This window comes from Nycticebus coucang, chromosome 6 (assembly GCF_027406575.1).
Source record: "Nycticebus coucang isolate mNycCou1 chromosome 6, mNycCou1.pri, whole genome shotgun sequence".
In the NCBI taxonomy this organism is placed as follows: domain Eukaryota; kingdom Metazoa; phylum Chordata; class Mammalia; order Primates; family Lorisidae; genus Nycticebus; species Nycticebus coucang.
Window position 1 is genome coordinate 75,298,462 of NC_069785.1, and position 14,029 is coordinate 75,312,490.

Genomic DNA, 14,029 nt, shown 5'->3' on the forward strand with positions numbered 1-14,029 from the left:
TGCCTCTGCAGACGGGTGGGAAGGCCGCCTTCCCGCGGGGTGCGAGATGGGGCTGGATCTCTATAGCCTGCGGTAAAACCCAACACCTGATCAGCCCGGGGTTCTCTCTATCGGCGACTAGTGATCAGAAGGCTGCAGCCTCTTCACGCAAAAGATCCACCCGGTCTGGGTCGGGCACACACCTCGGAAGCGGATCCAACCCAGAAGGCAATTTCCGTGCCACTGCACTCCCAGGCCTCGGTAGGCCAGACCGTGGGGTCTCCCCGCACTCCACGCAGGGGCAGCGGGGCGGGGCGCGGTGACGCAAAGGGGAGTGACGTGACGACGCAGCGCGACGCGGTGACGCACGCCCCTTTGTTGGCTCAGTAGCGATAGCAGCGGCCGCGGTGGTGGCGCTGGGGACTGTTTCTTCTCGGAGGCCGGAGCGGAGCCGCGTCTGACTGAGGCGGGCAACAAGCTGCCCCCTAGCTCCCTCCCTCCCTCCTCCGCGCCCTCCCCGCCGCCACCAGCCGCCAACCGCCGCGCCCGGGGAGGAGCCGCGGCCCGCGGAGCCCGAGCCAGGCCTGCGTCCGGACATCAGCCGGAGCCGGAGCGAGAGCCGGGGCCTCGGCGTCCCCGCCCTCTCCCCGCCTGGGCCAGCGTCCGGCCGGGCCCCCGCGCGTCGCGCCATGGACTCGGACGAGGGCTACAACTACGAGTTCGACGAGGACGAGGAGTGCAGTGAAGAGGACAGCGGCGCCGAGGAGGAGGAGGACGAGGACGACGACGAGCCAGACGATGATAACCTGGATTTGGGCGAGGTGGAGCTGGTGGAGCCCGGGCTGGGCGTCGGCGGGGAGCGGGACGGACTGCTGTGCGGGGAGACGGGCGGTGGCGGCGGCAGCGCTTTGGGGCCCGGCGGTGGCGGCGGCGGCGGCGGTGGTGGTGGCGGCGGGCCGGGGCACGAACAGGAGGAAGATTACCGCTACGAGGTGCTCACGGCCGAGCAGATTCTGCAACACATGGTGGAATGTATCCGAGAGGTCAACGAGGTCATCCAGGTGAGGGTGGCCGACGCGCCAGCTCGACTGGGCCCGACGTGGGAGCGGATTCTGGCGGCCCGCGCGGCCCCTAGGGTCAGGCCTGGGCCTGGTGCGTAGCTCAGCCCGGTGCCTCCCGGCCCTGTCTTCTCCGCTGCCTCTGCTGGAGATACAGGGTGTCGAAAGCAGACGTTTGCCGGTTTGCCGGGTGTGGGGAGGTGCGCTGGGGGCGGTGCTTCCTCCGTCCTGCTATGGCGGAAGCCTCCGGCTGCCTAAGCCTTCTCTTGCCGGCGATTCCTGCTAGTCCCTCGGCCGGGTGTCCTTCCTCTGGCTCGAGGAGCGTCTGCAGGGCAGGGCGGAGGAGGTGTATGGTGGGGAAGAGGAATGAGGAAGAAGTGGATCCCTCCGAGGGTGACCCCGGCTTTCAGTCTCTCTTGAGCACTTTAGGATGGAATTAGGGTAGGCCTAAGGACAGCTTGGTGTATGGTTGCCCTAAGTGGGCACCAGTTAATAAAGAAATGGATCTCCTTGGCAGTCTTGTCTTAAGTGCCTGCTTAAAGGTGGGGGAAGGGAACTAGTTCACGGAAGAGGTGCTGATGGCTCTCCTATTCCGGTGGTAAGGATTTTGCTTGCATCTTTCTTACGTCTTTGCTGTTTGTTTGGGACCTAACTGCTACTTTTCCTTGTGGTAGTATACGACTTGCTTGAAGCTGTTGGAATGCAGCTTGCATACCGGTCCTTTTAGCTAAATCAACAAAATGCAATGTTGTCTAATATCGGACAAGACTCCATTGTGAGTTAGGAAGCAGAGGCTTTTTGCTTCTAAACTCCTTTCTCTGATAATTTGTTTCGTGGTCAGTGAGGTTTAGTTTAAGCTGCTAATCATATCTCAGGTTGTGCATTTTTCAGCATTAGGAAACCAGACGTTTTCATTTCTTTGGGGGAAAAAAACAGTTGTCCTGAGGAGTCAGGAATATAGTTAAGAATAAAAACGAAGTCGTGATTCAGTGCAACTTTTAGAAAACACTAGTTACATGGAAGGAAACATGAGCAGCAAGCATATTGCCTAATTGCATGTCAAGTCATTTTTATTATTTAACTTGGTTGGCTAAATATTCAGTGACATTAGAAAGATGTTACTGCCTACTTGTTGACGTTCCATTATTAACACATCTTTACAGTATTGTCTAATAAACAATGATTTTGAAAACTGAAGTATATAGGCACTATTTGAAGACAGTGTTTTGTATGATAGAAAAATCTGGGATCTAGTTTTTAATACTGAATAGTGGTAATTTCAAAACTAATGTAGAGAACACAGTCTAAGACGGAAATTGAAGATTACAGATGTAAGATAAGTTTTAAAGCTTTTTCTGAAACACTTTTTTTTTTTTTTCTTGTAGAGACAGAGTCTCCCTGTACCGCCCTCGGTAGAGTGCCGTGGCGTCACACGGCTCACAGCAACCTCTAGCTCTTGGGCTTACGCGATTCTCTTGCCTCAGCCTCCCGAGCAGCTGGGACTACAGGCGCCCGCCACAACGCCGGGCTATTTTTTTGTTGCAGTTTGGCCGGGGCTGGGTTTGAACCCACCACCCTGGGCATATGGGGCCGACGCCCTACTCACTGAGCCACAGGCGCCGCCCTGAAACACATTTCTGAATGTGAGAGTTGTGTTCTTAGGCTACTAAATTGAGAAATTTTCTTTTTTCCAAAGGGAACTTAATTAAAGAATTTGTTGTAAAACTTTTAATTTTCTTTTGTTACAGCTAAATAAAATCTAATCCCAAACGTACTATTTACCTTACTGGAATTCTAATTAGCTTTTTAAAAAAGCACGGATATTAATTATTTAACTTTATTTCTTTTCTCATATAGTTAAATCTTATCCAGCTTTCTCAGCTCTTAGGGTGTATTAATCACTGAGGCTAAAAAACAAGTTCTTTATGTCACTTCTAGAATAGGATTGTAGCTAATGCATATGACCTCGTATTTAGGTGAGAAAGAAAGAGTGCTGATGAAATGAATTAATAAGACCCACAAAAAACTAGTTTTTTGTTTTTTGGTTTTTTTAGTTTGAGGTGTTCTACGTTTACCTTCTTTCCATGCCTGATTTTTGAAAAAAACTTTTTTCTAGTCTACATCATTGTAAGAATGCTCCTAATAGAATTCCTGAACATTTATAAGTATTTGTACTTTGTTAAAAATTCCTGTTTAGAAATAGCAGTAAAATCAAAGGGCAGGATGTGTATCCCAGATTCTTTTCTCCAAATGGTATACTTATAAGGTCTAAACTAGGCTTTGATCATGTTGCAGGATATTTATGTTAATAGAATTAGATTTAAGATGTTGCACAGCTAATACATGCACATTGTAAGAAAAATATGATTAGGCAAGAAAAATATAAAACTTTTCACCCAGAGAGGGACAGACAAATACCAAAATGTGAACTCTAGTTATCTTTCCAGGCCTCTGGATAGGTATTAATAACAGTGGAACCACACTGCGAAAAAAGCAGATTACTAAAACAGAAGGATTCTCTGAACAACTCTCCTGTCAATAACTATTTTTAAGAGCTTGTGTGATTACAGATCTAAACTATTTAATCAAACTTACTAGCCTTCCTTTTTACTTTCTTGTTTCTGGCTTTTATATACATGTACATCATTGAAAATAATCTTCACAGGTGAATCTTTGAATGTTTTCTTACTTTCTGTGGTAAGTTGAATTGTTCAGTGAAGGAATTTACTCATTTTCAAGGCATTTGATATACATTACCACAATGCCTTCAGAAAGGTCATACAAAATTTCCCCACAAGTTGGTGCTTGATTGGCATAAAATGGTAGGTTAAAAAAATTTTTTTTTTTTTAACTGGTGAGGTTGAACTGTACTATGTTTATTTTTATTGGGCTTGGTATTTCTTTTGTAAATTGCCCTTTGCTTTTTGCTTATTTTTTCCCCTTTTGTGGTATAAAGAGGTACCTCTTTATAATAGAGGCTACAAATATCAGTTGTCTAGGTTTTTTAATATGGATGGTGAGTAAGACAACAGATTTTATCACATTGAAAAACATTAAGTTTTACTTAGGTTACATCAGAATGCTTACTGTTAACTCTAAAAATTTAAATTTAATGTTCCCTGATGCTAATTTTCAGCATGAAATCAGGTATGTTATTAGTGAATTTAAGAATATATTTACAGGAGAAAAATTTGAAATGTGAAAGATCATCACCAAGTTAATTTACTTTTGGGAATTTGATTACATTTTCTGGGAGAGTAGTTCTGGGCAACAACAGGTATTTTTTGCAGATTATCTGCAAAAGGTAGGTTCTGATCTTCAAATAAGTCAACACTGTTTTTCTTTGAGAAAACTCTTGCTTTTATGGCTTCCTAGTTAAATTTGGTCACTAATTTAAAGCCCTTGTGGCTACCTACTTTACCTTTTGAGTTTTTTTTGTTTGGTTTTTGAGATGCTGTCTCTCTGTGTTGTCTGGACTAGTGTGCCAAGGCATCATCATATCTCGTTGCAACTTCATACTACCCGGCTTAAGCTGTCCTCCTGCCTAATCTTCTCGAGTAGCTTGGACTACCTATAGGCACACACCACGATGCCTGGCTTATTTTTCTATTTTTTTGTGGAGACATGGTCTTGGTTATGTTGCTTGGGCAGTTCTCAGACCTTATCCTCAATCTGTCCTCCTACCTCGGCCTCCCAGCATGCTGGGATTACAGGATTGAGCCACAGTACCTGACCCACTTTGGAGAAAAAATCAGGAATTTCTTTAACTTAACTAGTATTATTAATAATAATAAGTGGTTTTCTAAAGTAACTAAATAGGTAATTTATTTAACTGTGTAGTTCTGGGCTATGTTTAAACTTTTTGTATATCTGCAGTAGTGTTCAGCAAATGTTGATTGTACTGTGTATTCTAGGCACTGTGTTAAGTAGAGGGTGTGGTTCTTACTGAAGTTGCCTACAGAGGTAGGGAACATAGAGGTCTTTGGAACTGCAGTTCAGAGATTTTTACTAACTAATTCAGTCTGAATTAGTGGATCCTGCACATCTATCATAGCCATTCATTGATAGTTCTAGGCCACCCGAGTTGTGATAGTTTGCCCACAGTCACTATTTTGACCCAGGCAGAGTGAGTAGAGTGAGAAGAGCAGAAGCTCTTTAGAATACAGGTTGAGTATTCCTAACCTAAAATGCTCCAAAATCCAAAATTTAGGGAGCACTGACATGATGTTTGGAAGATCAGGTTAGGGGTGCTGAACTGCTAAGTTTAATGCAAATATTTCAAATCAAAACATTTCAGGTCTCAAGCATTTTAGATAAGGGATACTCAGTTTTTGTACTGCATTTAGAGTGCGTTTTGAAGAAGGAGGGACCTGGGACTGTTAGATGTGATTGGTTGGAGAGGAGGTATAAGGAGAAAGTGCCTTACTTTTATAAGATGAATTATGCTAAATTTTAATTTAATTTTAAAGAAAACAAGTATGTAAGCCTTACTAAAGAAATTTTGTTGGCTGTTGATTTGAAATCCTTAATTTAATTTCACCTATTAAAAGATTTAATTAAAGAATTTCTAAAGAGATAAGACAAACATAAATTAAGGGAGGCAGTGTATTCTAGCATAGTGCATCCTGGCTGAGGAATCAGTTCTAGCCCTGGTTTTCCTCTAACTGGCAAGATTTAACATCTTAGAACCTACAGTTTTTGTTTGGCTTTTAATCTGGGAGTGAAAACAAAAGTTGAACTAGTACATTGGTCTTCTTTTGCATTATGTTTCATTAGTTTGACATCCTTTTAAAAACCTCAGTTAATTGGATGTGTTCCTTTTTTCCAAGGAATTTCATTCAGGTATGCATATCAAGATTAACTTAAATTTATTAACTTAAGTGGGAAAGAGGAAAGGGGGGAGGGTGTGTGTTTTGAAGCTATTGAAGTGTTGGTATGGTTTAGATTTATTCCTGTTGAACTTTTGTCTTTTCCTGGCTGATCTCTTTGAGCATAAGTTTTAAATTACATTAAGACTTGTTGAATTGCTTAGGGCAATAGTCCTATGAATCAAACTGTGGGGGTGGGGTCCAGCAGTCTTTTAACAAGACTGGCAGGTGATGGTGATGCAAGCTAAAGTTTGAGAATAACTCATCTAGTTGAAATTTAACAGCATTGTTTCTATGTTTGTTATGTTTGTTGATAAGTTACTATAGAGATAGGTTAATGAGGGAAGGTAAGTTATTTAAGAAAGTAATAAAAAGAAAATTTCCAGAATCTGGCTAACACTTACTAGGCTAATAGAAGGGTTGGAAGGGATTTGTCATCTTTGCTGCTATCCTTCAGGTAAAGTGGCCTTTACTCAGTTAATTCAAATGTGCAAATCAAGCTTGTAAAATCTGACATTCTAGGGCGGCGCCTGTGGCTCAGTCGGTAGGGCGCCGGCCCCATATGCCGAGGGTGGCGGGTTCAAACCCGGCCCCGGCCGAACTGCAACCAAAAAATAGCCGGGCGTTGTGGCGGGCGCCTGTAGTCCCAGCTACTCGGGAGGCTGAGCCAAGAGAATCGCTTAAGCCCAGGAGTTGGAGGTTGCTGTGAGCTGTGTGAGGCCACGGCCCTCTACTGAGGGTAGTAAAGTGAGACTCTGTCTCTACAAAAAAAAAAAAAAAATCTGACATTCTAGGTTGGAGCATTTGGTTTTCCTTCCACTCCTGGATTTTATTTTATACCAAAAGTTGTTTTGTTACGAATTAGTGCATTAGAAGAGATATAAAATCTTGGATACTGTAAGTGCACCTGCTCAGTAAGGTACTTGTTGAAGGAATATGAGAAGAGAAGTTTATTTATGTTCAAGGAATTTATTATTTCTTTGAATTAAAATACTCACCTGATGCTATATTGAACACTGACCTAAAGGTATTAGGTTAGTAAGTTGTTTAATCAAATGTTAAATTGGATAATAATAGATATTCATGGAAAAGAGATATCTGTGGGCATTGTCTGGAACATGGGAAGGATTTGGATGAATATAAAAGAAAAAGAAAGTCATTCTAAGGAATTAAGCAATATGAGAATGAGTAGGGTAAAGGTAAAGTCAGCTAAAGTAGAACAGAGTTCATAAATGGTACATAATGTAAAATCTGGGAGATTCGATGCCATGAAGTAAGGTAATAGAAGTCACCAGATTAGAGTCTTTTCTTTAGGGTTAGACCTGTGGTAGCTGTATGTATTAGTTATCTTTTGCCTTATGTTACCCCTCTTGTGTAAAAACAAGAGGCATACCTCTCACAGTTTCTGTGAGTCACGATTCTGAGTGGCTTTGGCTCAGGGTTTCATAAAACTGCAGCCAAGGTTGTCAGGTGGGTTGCAGTTCTTAAGGTTTGACTGGAGGAGGATCCCTTTTCAAGCTCACTTATGAGTGTGGACAGGCCTCGGATTTTCACTGGCCAGAGACATCAGTTCTTTGCCATGTGTGCCTTTCCATAAGGTGGTTTTTAACACAGTAGCTTTTTTTCTGTAGAACAAGGACTCTGAGAGGAAACCACCCCCCCACGGGTAGAAGCCACAGTCTTTTTTTTTTTTTTTTTGTAGAGACAGAGTCTCACTTTATGGCCCTCAGTAGAGTGCCGTGGCCTCACACAGCTCACAGCAACCTCCAACTCCTGGGCTTAAGCGATTCTCTTGCCTCAGCCTCCCGAGTAGCTGGGACTATAGGTGCTCGCCACAACCCCCGGCTATTTTTTGGTTGCAGTTTGTCCGGGGCCGGGTTTGAACCCGCAACCCTTGGTATATGGGGCCGGCGCCTTACCAACTGAGCCACAGGTGCCGCCCCACAGTCTTTTTTTTATAACTTAATCTCAGAAGTAACATCTCATCACTTTGCCATATTCTGTTATATGTAAGTAACTAAATCCAGCCTGCACTCAAGGAGAGCGGGATTACACAAAGGTGTGAAGACCAGAGAGGTAGGGATCATCGGGGGCCATCTTAAAAGCCACCTAATCTCTCTCCTCTTTGTCAAGTGGTGAATGACCATCAATACAATGCTTATCTGTCCAGTTGGTTTATATCCCAAAGGGGGAGCATAGTGTTTTGGGTTTTTTATTTTGGATTAACCTTAAATTATTTATCCTTGTCTTTGTAAAACATTATTATACCTGTAAGTAGTAAGTACTCCTGATTACCTTTCAATGGCTAAATTTAAAGTAATAGCTAATCTCTTAGAATTGGCAGAAATTCGAGGTTCTCCAGTTCACTGATTTTTTTTTTTTTTTTTTTTGGTTTTAAGCTACATAATGGAATCACCTGGGGATTTTTTCATTATACCTTTTTTTAAAGATAATTATAGATTCACATGCAGTTTCAAGAAATAATGAAGAGATCCCACATAACCTTTATTAATTTTTCTATAGTAAAAAAATCTTATAAAACACTATCTTGCGAAAATATCTTGCACAGTATCCAGAGCCAGGATGTTGACATTGATATTTTTAAAAATGGAGGTACCCTGGCCCCGGCCTAGACCAACTAAATGTGTCTTTTGGGTTTCTGGCTAGGCATTGGCATTAAACAAAAATCTTCCTTGGATTATTTTAATATATAAACTGGGTTGAGAGCCCTTCCTCTTGCTCCAGATCTCCAAGAAATCCTTTCTCTAAAATTGCTATCTCTGCTTAATTACAAGTAAATGATGGTGAGCTATTTTATGATGCAGCTCATTCCATTGTTTGACTCTTGATTTTTTTTTTTTTTCATGGAAATAAAATCTACTTTCGTGTTAACTTTCACACATTGTTCTTAGGGTAGCCACCTGTATAAAGTTTTTTGCTTTTTTGGAAGCCTAAAGGAAAAACTTATTTTGAAATAGAATCAGAAGCTGTTGCCCTGGGTAGAGGGGTAGAGTGCTATGGCATTGTAGCTCACAGCAACCTCTGACTCTTGGACTCGAGTGATCCTCTTGCCTCCGTTTTTATATTTTTAGTACAGATGGGTCTTGCTTTTGTTCCCCTTGGTCTCAAACTTGTGAATTCAGGAAATACTTCCGCCTTGGCCTCCCAGAGTCCTAGCATTATAGGTGTGAACCATCATGCTGGCCCAAAAAACTTCTCTTACTGAAATCACTCAATCCTCCTTCCTTTAGTCATTGCTTTTATGATAATGCTTGCTACCTAGTTCTCTATTTTCCAATGAGCCCTTTTGTTACACTAGGCAGGCTATAACTTTTCCATGTCCTTTACAGTATATATACAGTTCATCCTTTGTTATTGACATGACATTTCAGTGTAACTTTTTAAATAGCTTAATTATTCCCATTAAATTATAGGATAAATGAAGGAATGAAAATTTATTTAGGCTGATACTTGATGGTCATTAATTACTTGGCAAGAGAATAATTAGGCTTCTTTTAACCTTAGGTGCCTAGGTTCTTTGTGGACCGTGAAAGGTAGTGGCAGTTCTTGAATTATTTTCAGTGTTTTTTTTTTTTTTTTTTGTAGAGACAGAGTCTCACTTTATGGCCCTCGGTAGAGTGCCATGGCCTCACACAGCTCACAGCAACCTCCAACTCCTGGGCTCAAGCGATTCTCTTGCCTCAGCCTCCCGAGTAGCTGGGACTACAGGCGCCCGCCACAACGCCCGGCTATTTTTTGGTTGCAGTTTGGCCGGGGCCGGGCTTGAACCCGCGACCCTCGGTATATGGGGCCGGCGCCCCACTGACTGAGCCACAGGCGCCGCCCTATTTTCAGTGTTTTAAAAAGCCTAATTGTTTTATTTTAAAGCCACTTTTATAGAGTCGATAAATTTCTGCAGTCATATGATTAAGTATCTTCCTAAATTTTTACTTTTTTCCTAAATTTTCATTCACCTAGTGATAGGTGATTGTCTGGTTTGATCTTGAATATAGTAGTTCCCTCCTTATCTGTAGTTTCACTTTTTGAGGTTTCAGTTACCTGAGATCACTGTAGTCTGAAAATATTAAATGGAAAATTCCAGAAATAAAAAATTTATAAGTTTTAAATTGCACTCCATTCTTAGCCGCATGATGAAATCTCTCACTTTGCTGCCTGGGAATCATCTCTTTGTCCAGCATATCCATGTTGTATAAACTGCCTACTTGTTAGTCATCTAGCTGTCTTACTTACCAGTTCAAAGAAACATAGCATATATAGAGTTTGGTACTGTCTGAGGTTTGAGGCATTTACTGGGGGTCTTGGAACATGTCCCTTGAGGATGTGGGGGGCTATTGTAATGTCTTAATTTACCTTGGTGTGTAGTAGATGCCCTATTCGCGTTAGAGGATAATTTGCGTTAATGGATAATATGGCATCTTAGGAAGGCAACTAAAAACATTCTTATTGAGCTATCATCTGCTCTGGCAATTCAACTTTTCGGAGTTTTTTTTTTTTTTTCATTTTTAAAAATGAGAATTACAGGGCGGCGCCTGTGGCTCAAGGAGTAGGGCGCCGGTCCCATATGCCGGAGGTGGTGGGTTCAAACCCAGCCCCGGCCAAAAAAGAGAGAGAATTACAGTATTAAAGCAAAAGTTTATGAAGTTTTTTTTTTTTTTTTTTTTTTTTTTTGGCTTTTGGCCGGGGCTAGGTTTGAACCCACCACCTCCAGCATATGGGACCGGCACCCTACCCCTTGAGCCACGGGCACCACCCAAGTTTATGAAGTTTTAAATGAGAAATGCAAAATACTGTTCTGGGAGTTTTTCCATGTAATTATTTTCCTCATAACATTGTTCAGTAGCATTGTTCTTTGGCTATGTTCCTTTTAAAAGAAGTATCAGAAGTGACCTGACAATACATTTTGGCAAAAGACATACCAGATAATGAAGGAATAGGTTGCATTTTCTTGTTACCAAGACATTTATTTAGACAATGCTAAGATAGCTATAATCCTCCCAAGACTTGCTTTGCCATCTCCCTTGAAACTGTTGTACTTCTAACTCAAAGATTAACCGACTCCAATTACTTGTTAATTAAGTTATCTCAATCACAATTGTATAATACTTTAGAGATTAAATATAGAGACTGAGAAGTATTTTCTCATTAACAAATATTTGTAAGTAAAACCTTCTAGTGTGGACATTTATCTTGAAATTTGTGACAGATACTTCTCTGAAACTCATTTGATTTTTTTTCTTTTTTCTTCTTTTTGAAACTCATTTGAAATAAACTCATTTCTCCTCATGGCTTTTTTTTTTTTTTTTTAATTGAATTTAAGAATCACCCTTGATTCTTTCTTTTCCCTACTTCTAGTTAAACCTGATCAAGTTACCTCTGAAATTTGTTTCATTTTGTTTCTAACCTTTTTATTAACTAATCCTGGGTTACCATCTCTCTTTATTTTGCTTCCTTGTCTCTAGGCTTCTATCTAATTTGTCTTCCAAACACAAATAGTTATCCTCCTGCTAAATCAGAGGTCTGGTCCGGATTCCTTACTATGGCATTCATGGTTTTGCTATTTTAATGTCACTTAATTTTTTTTTTTTTTTTGTCTCATCTGCTGCTATTCCTCATCCCTTAACCATCTTAGTTGCTTTACTTGTAATTCCTCAGTGTATAACACATTGGTGTTTGTACTTTTGTTCATGCTGGTCCCACTTCTTGTGATACCTTTTTCTTCTTAACTGCCTGATGTGTTCCTATTCAGAACCTGCTCAAATATTACTTCATTTCTTTCCAGGTCCTTTTCTGCTCCCTTTTCAGTGCTTTCTCATGTATGTTTGTACAGTGCTTCATGTGGATATTTGGTGCTGCCTACAAGGTAAGCTAGATAGATAGATATGCTATCTTTCAAGCTAGGTAGATATGATAGTTTTGAGGGTGAGAGCTGAAACTCCTTCATCTTTGTGTCCATGTCATACAGCCACTAACAGAATCTCTGACAATAAAACTTGTAAATACTTGTTGAAGTTTGCTCTTGCCTGGTAAATGCTTGGTGCCTCAGTTTCCTTATCTGTAACCCAGAGGGATCCAGACAAGATTTTCTTCTGGCACTGATAAATTATTTTATGATTTCAGGCTGGGCTCACGCCTGTAATCCTAACACTCTGGGAGGCTGAGACCGGTGGATTACCTGAGCTCACAAGTTTGAGACCAGCATGAGCCAGGTCCCATTTCTAAAAATAGCTGGGTGTTGTGGCAGGCGCCTGTAGTCCTAGCTACTTTGGAAGCTGAGGCAAGAGAATCGCTTGAGCCCAAGAGTTTGAGGTTGCTGTGAGCTATGACGCCAAGAGTGACAAAGTGAGACTGTCTCAAACAAACAAACAAACAAAAAAGTTATTTTGTGATTTCTAGGTAATGCCAAATTGATAGTAGAAGAAAGTGGCTGCGCCTGTAGTTCAGTGAGTAGGACACCGGCCCCAAGTACTGAGGGTGGCAGGTTCAAACCCAGCCCTGGCCAAACTGCAACAACAACAAACTAGCTGGGCCTTGTGACGGGTGCCTATGGTCCCAGCTACTAAGGAGGCTGAGGCAAGAGAATCGCCCAAGAGCTGGAGGTTGCTGTGAGCTGTGATGCCATGGTACTCTACCAAGGGTGACAAAATGAGACTCTGTTTCTTAAAAAAAAAAAAAAAAGAAAGTGGCAAGAACAAACAATGTTTATTTTCCCCTAGACAGTGCCATTTTGTCACCCTTGGTAGATAGTGCTGTGGCATCATAGCTCACAAATTCTTGTGGCTCAAGCAGTTCTCTTGTCTCAGTCTCCCTAGTAGCTGGGACTATAGGTGCCCACCACAATGCCTCGCCATTTTTAGAGATGGGGGGGTCTCGCTCTGGGTCAGACTGGTCTCGAACCTGTGAGCTCAAGCAATCCACCCTCCTCAGTCTCCCAGAGTGCTAGGATTACAGGTGTGAGCCACCATACCTGGCCTTTTTTTCTTTTTTCTTTCTCTTTTTCTTTTCTTTCTTTCTTTTTTTTTTTTTGTGGAAACAGAATCTCAAGCTGTTGCCCTGGGTAGAGTGCTGTGGTATTATCATATCTCACAGCAACCTCCAGCTTGTGGGCTCAGGAAATCCTCTTGCCTCAGTTTTTTCTATTTTTAGTACAGATAGAGTCTCACCTTTATCCAGACTGGTCTTGAACTCATGAGCTCAAGCAATCCATCTGCCTTGGCCTCCCAGAGTGCTAAGATCACAGGCACAAGCCACTACACCTGGCCTTAAATAATGTTTAAATTTCAAGAGGGCACCCTTTTTAAGTTCCTTGAATGTATAGCAGTCCTTTTAGATCAAACCGTTATTTGCATGTAGTTTCCTGGCATTTTATGTGAACTAACATACTGAGGTTAAAAACAGTGGAATCACTTTAATATGGTAGTTTTGAAAGTGTGGTCCATAAGAAAACGTGGGATCATAATACTAAGACATTATTTGTCTCTCTTTTTTTTTTTTTTTGTAGAGACAGAGTCTCACTGTACCGCCCTCGGGTAGAGTGCCGTGGCGTCACACGGCTCACAGCAACCTCTAACTCTTGGGCTTGACGCGATTCTCTTGCCTCAGCCTCCCGAGCAGCTGGGACTATAGGCGCCTGCCACAATGCCCGGCTATTTTTTTGTTGCAGTTTGGCCGGGGCTGGGTTTGAACCCGCCACCCTCGGCATATGGGGCCGGCGCCCTACTCACTGAGCCACAGGCGTCGCCCTATTTGTCTCTTAAAATATGCTGACATTTATACTGATGGCACAGAGCAGTGGGCAGGTAAAATCACAGGCATCTTAGCACAAATCAGTTCTGTGGCACGAAACTCTTAATAGTGGTCACTTCTATTCTTCACTGTCACGTGCTCATAGTAAAAAACAGTTTTGGCTTGGCGCCAGTAGCTCAAGTGGCTAAGGAGCCATCCACATACATCAGAGCTGGCAGGTTCAAATATAGCATAGGTCTGCCAAACAATGACAACTACAACCAAAAAATTGCTGGGCATTGTGGTGAGGGCTTGTAGTCCCAGCTGCTTGGAAGGCTGAGGCAAAAGAATCGCTTAAGCCCAGGAGTTGGAGGTTGCTGT

General features: G+C 42.2%; 1 protein-coding gene across 1 annotated transcript in view; it reads left to right on the forward strand.

Moving 5' to 3' along the window:
- Positions 1 to 321: 321 nt before the first annotated feature.
- ARIH1 (ariadne RBR E3 ubiquitin protein ligase 1) overlaps positions 322 to 14,029 on the forward strand; it is a 134,991-nt gene continuing 121,283 nt past the window's right edge. Inside the window, exon 1 of the mRNA XM_053595925.1 lies at positions 322 to 1,040. Coding sequence (XP_053451900.1) covers positions 669 to 1,040 — 372 coding nt within the window. The 5' untranslated portion in view covers positions 322 to 668. The remainder of the gene's footprint in view (positions 1,041 to 14,029) is intronic.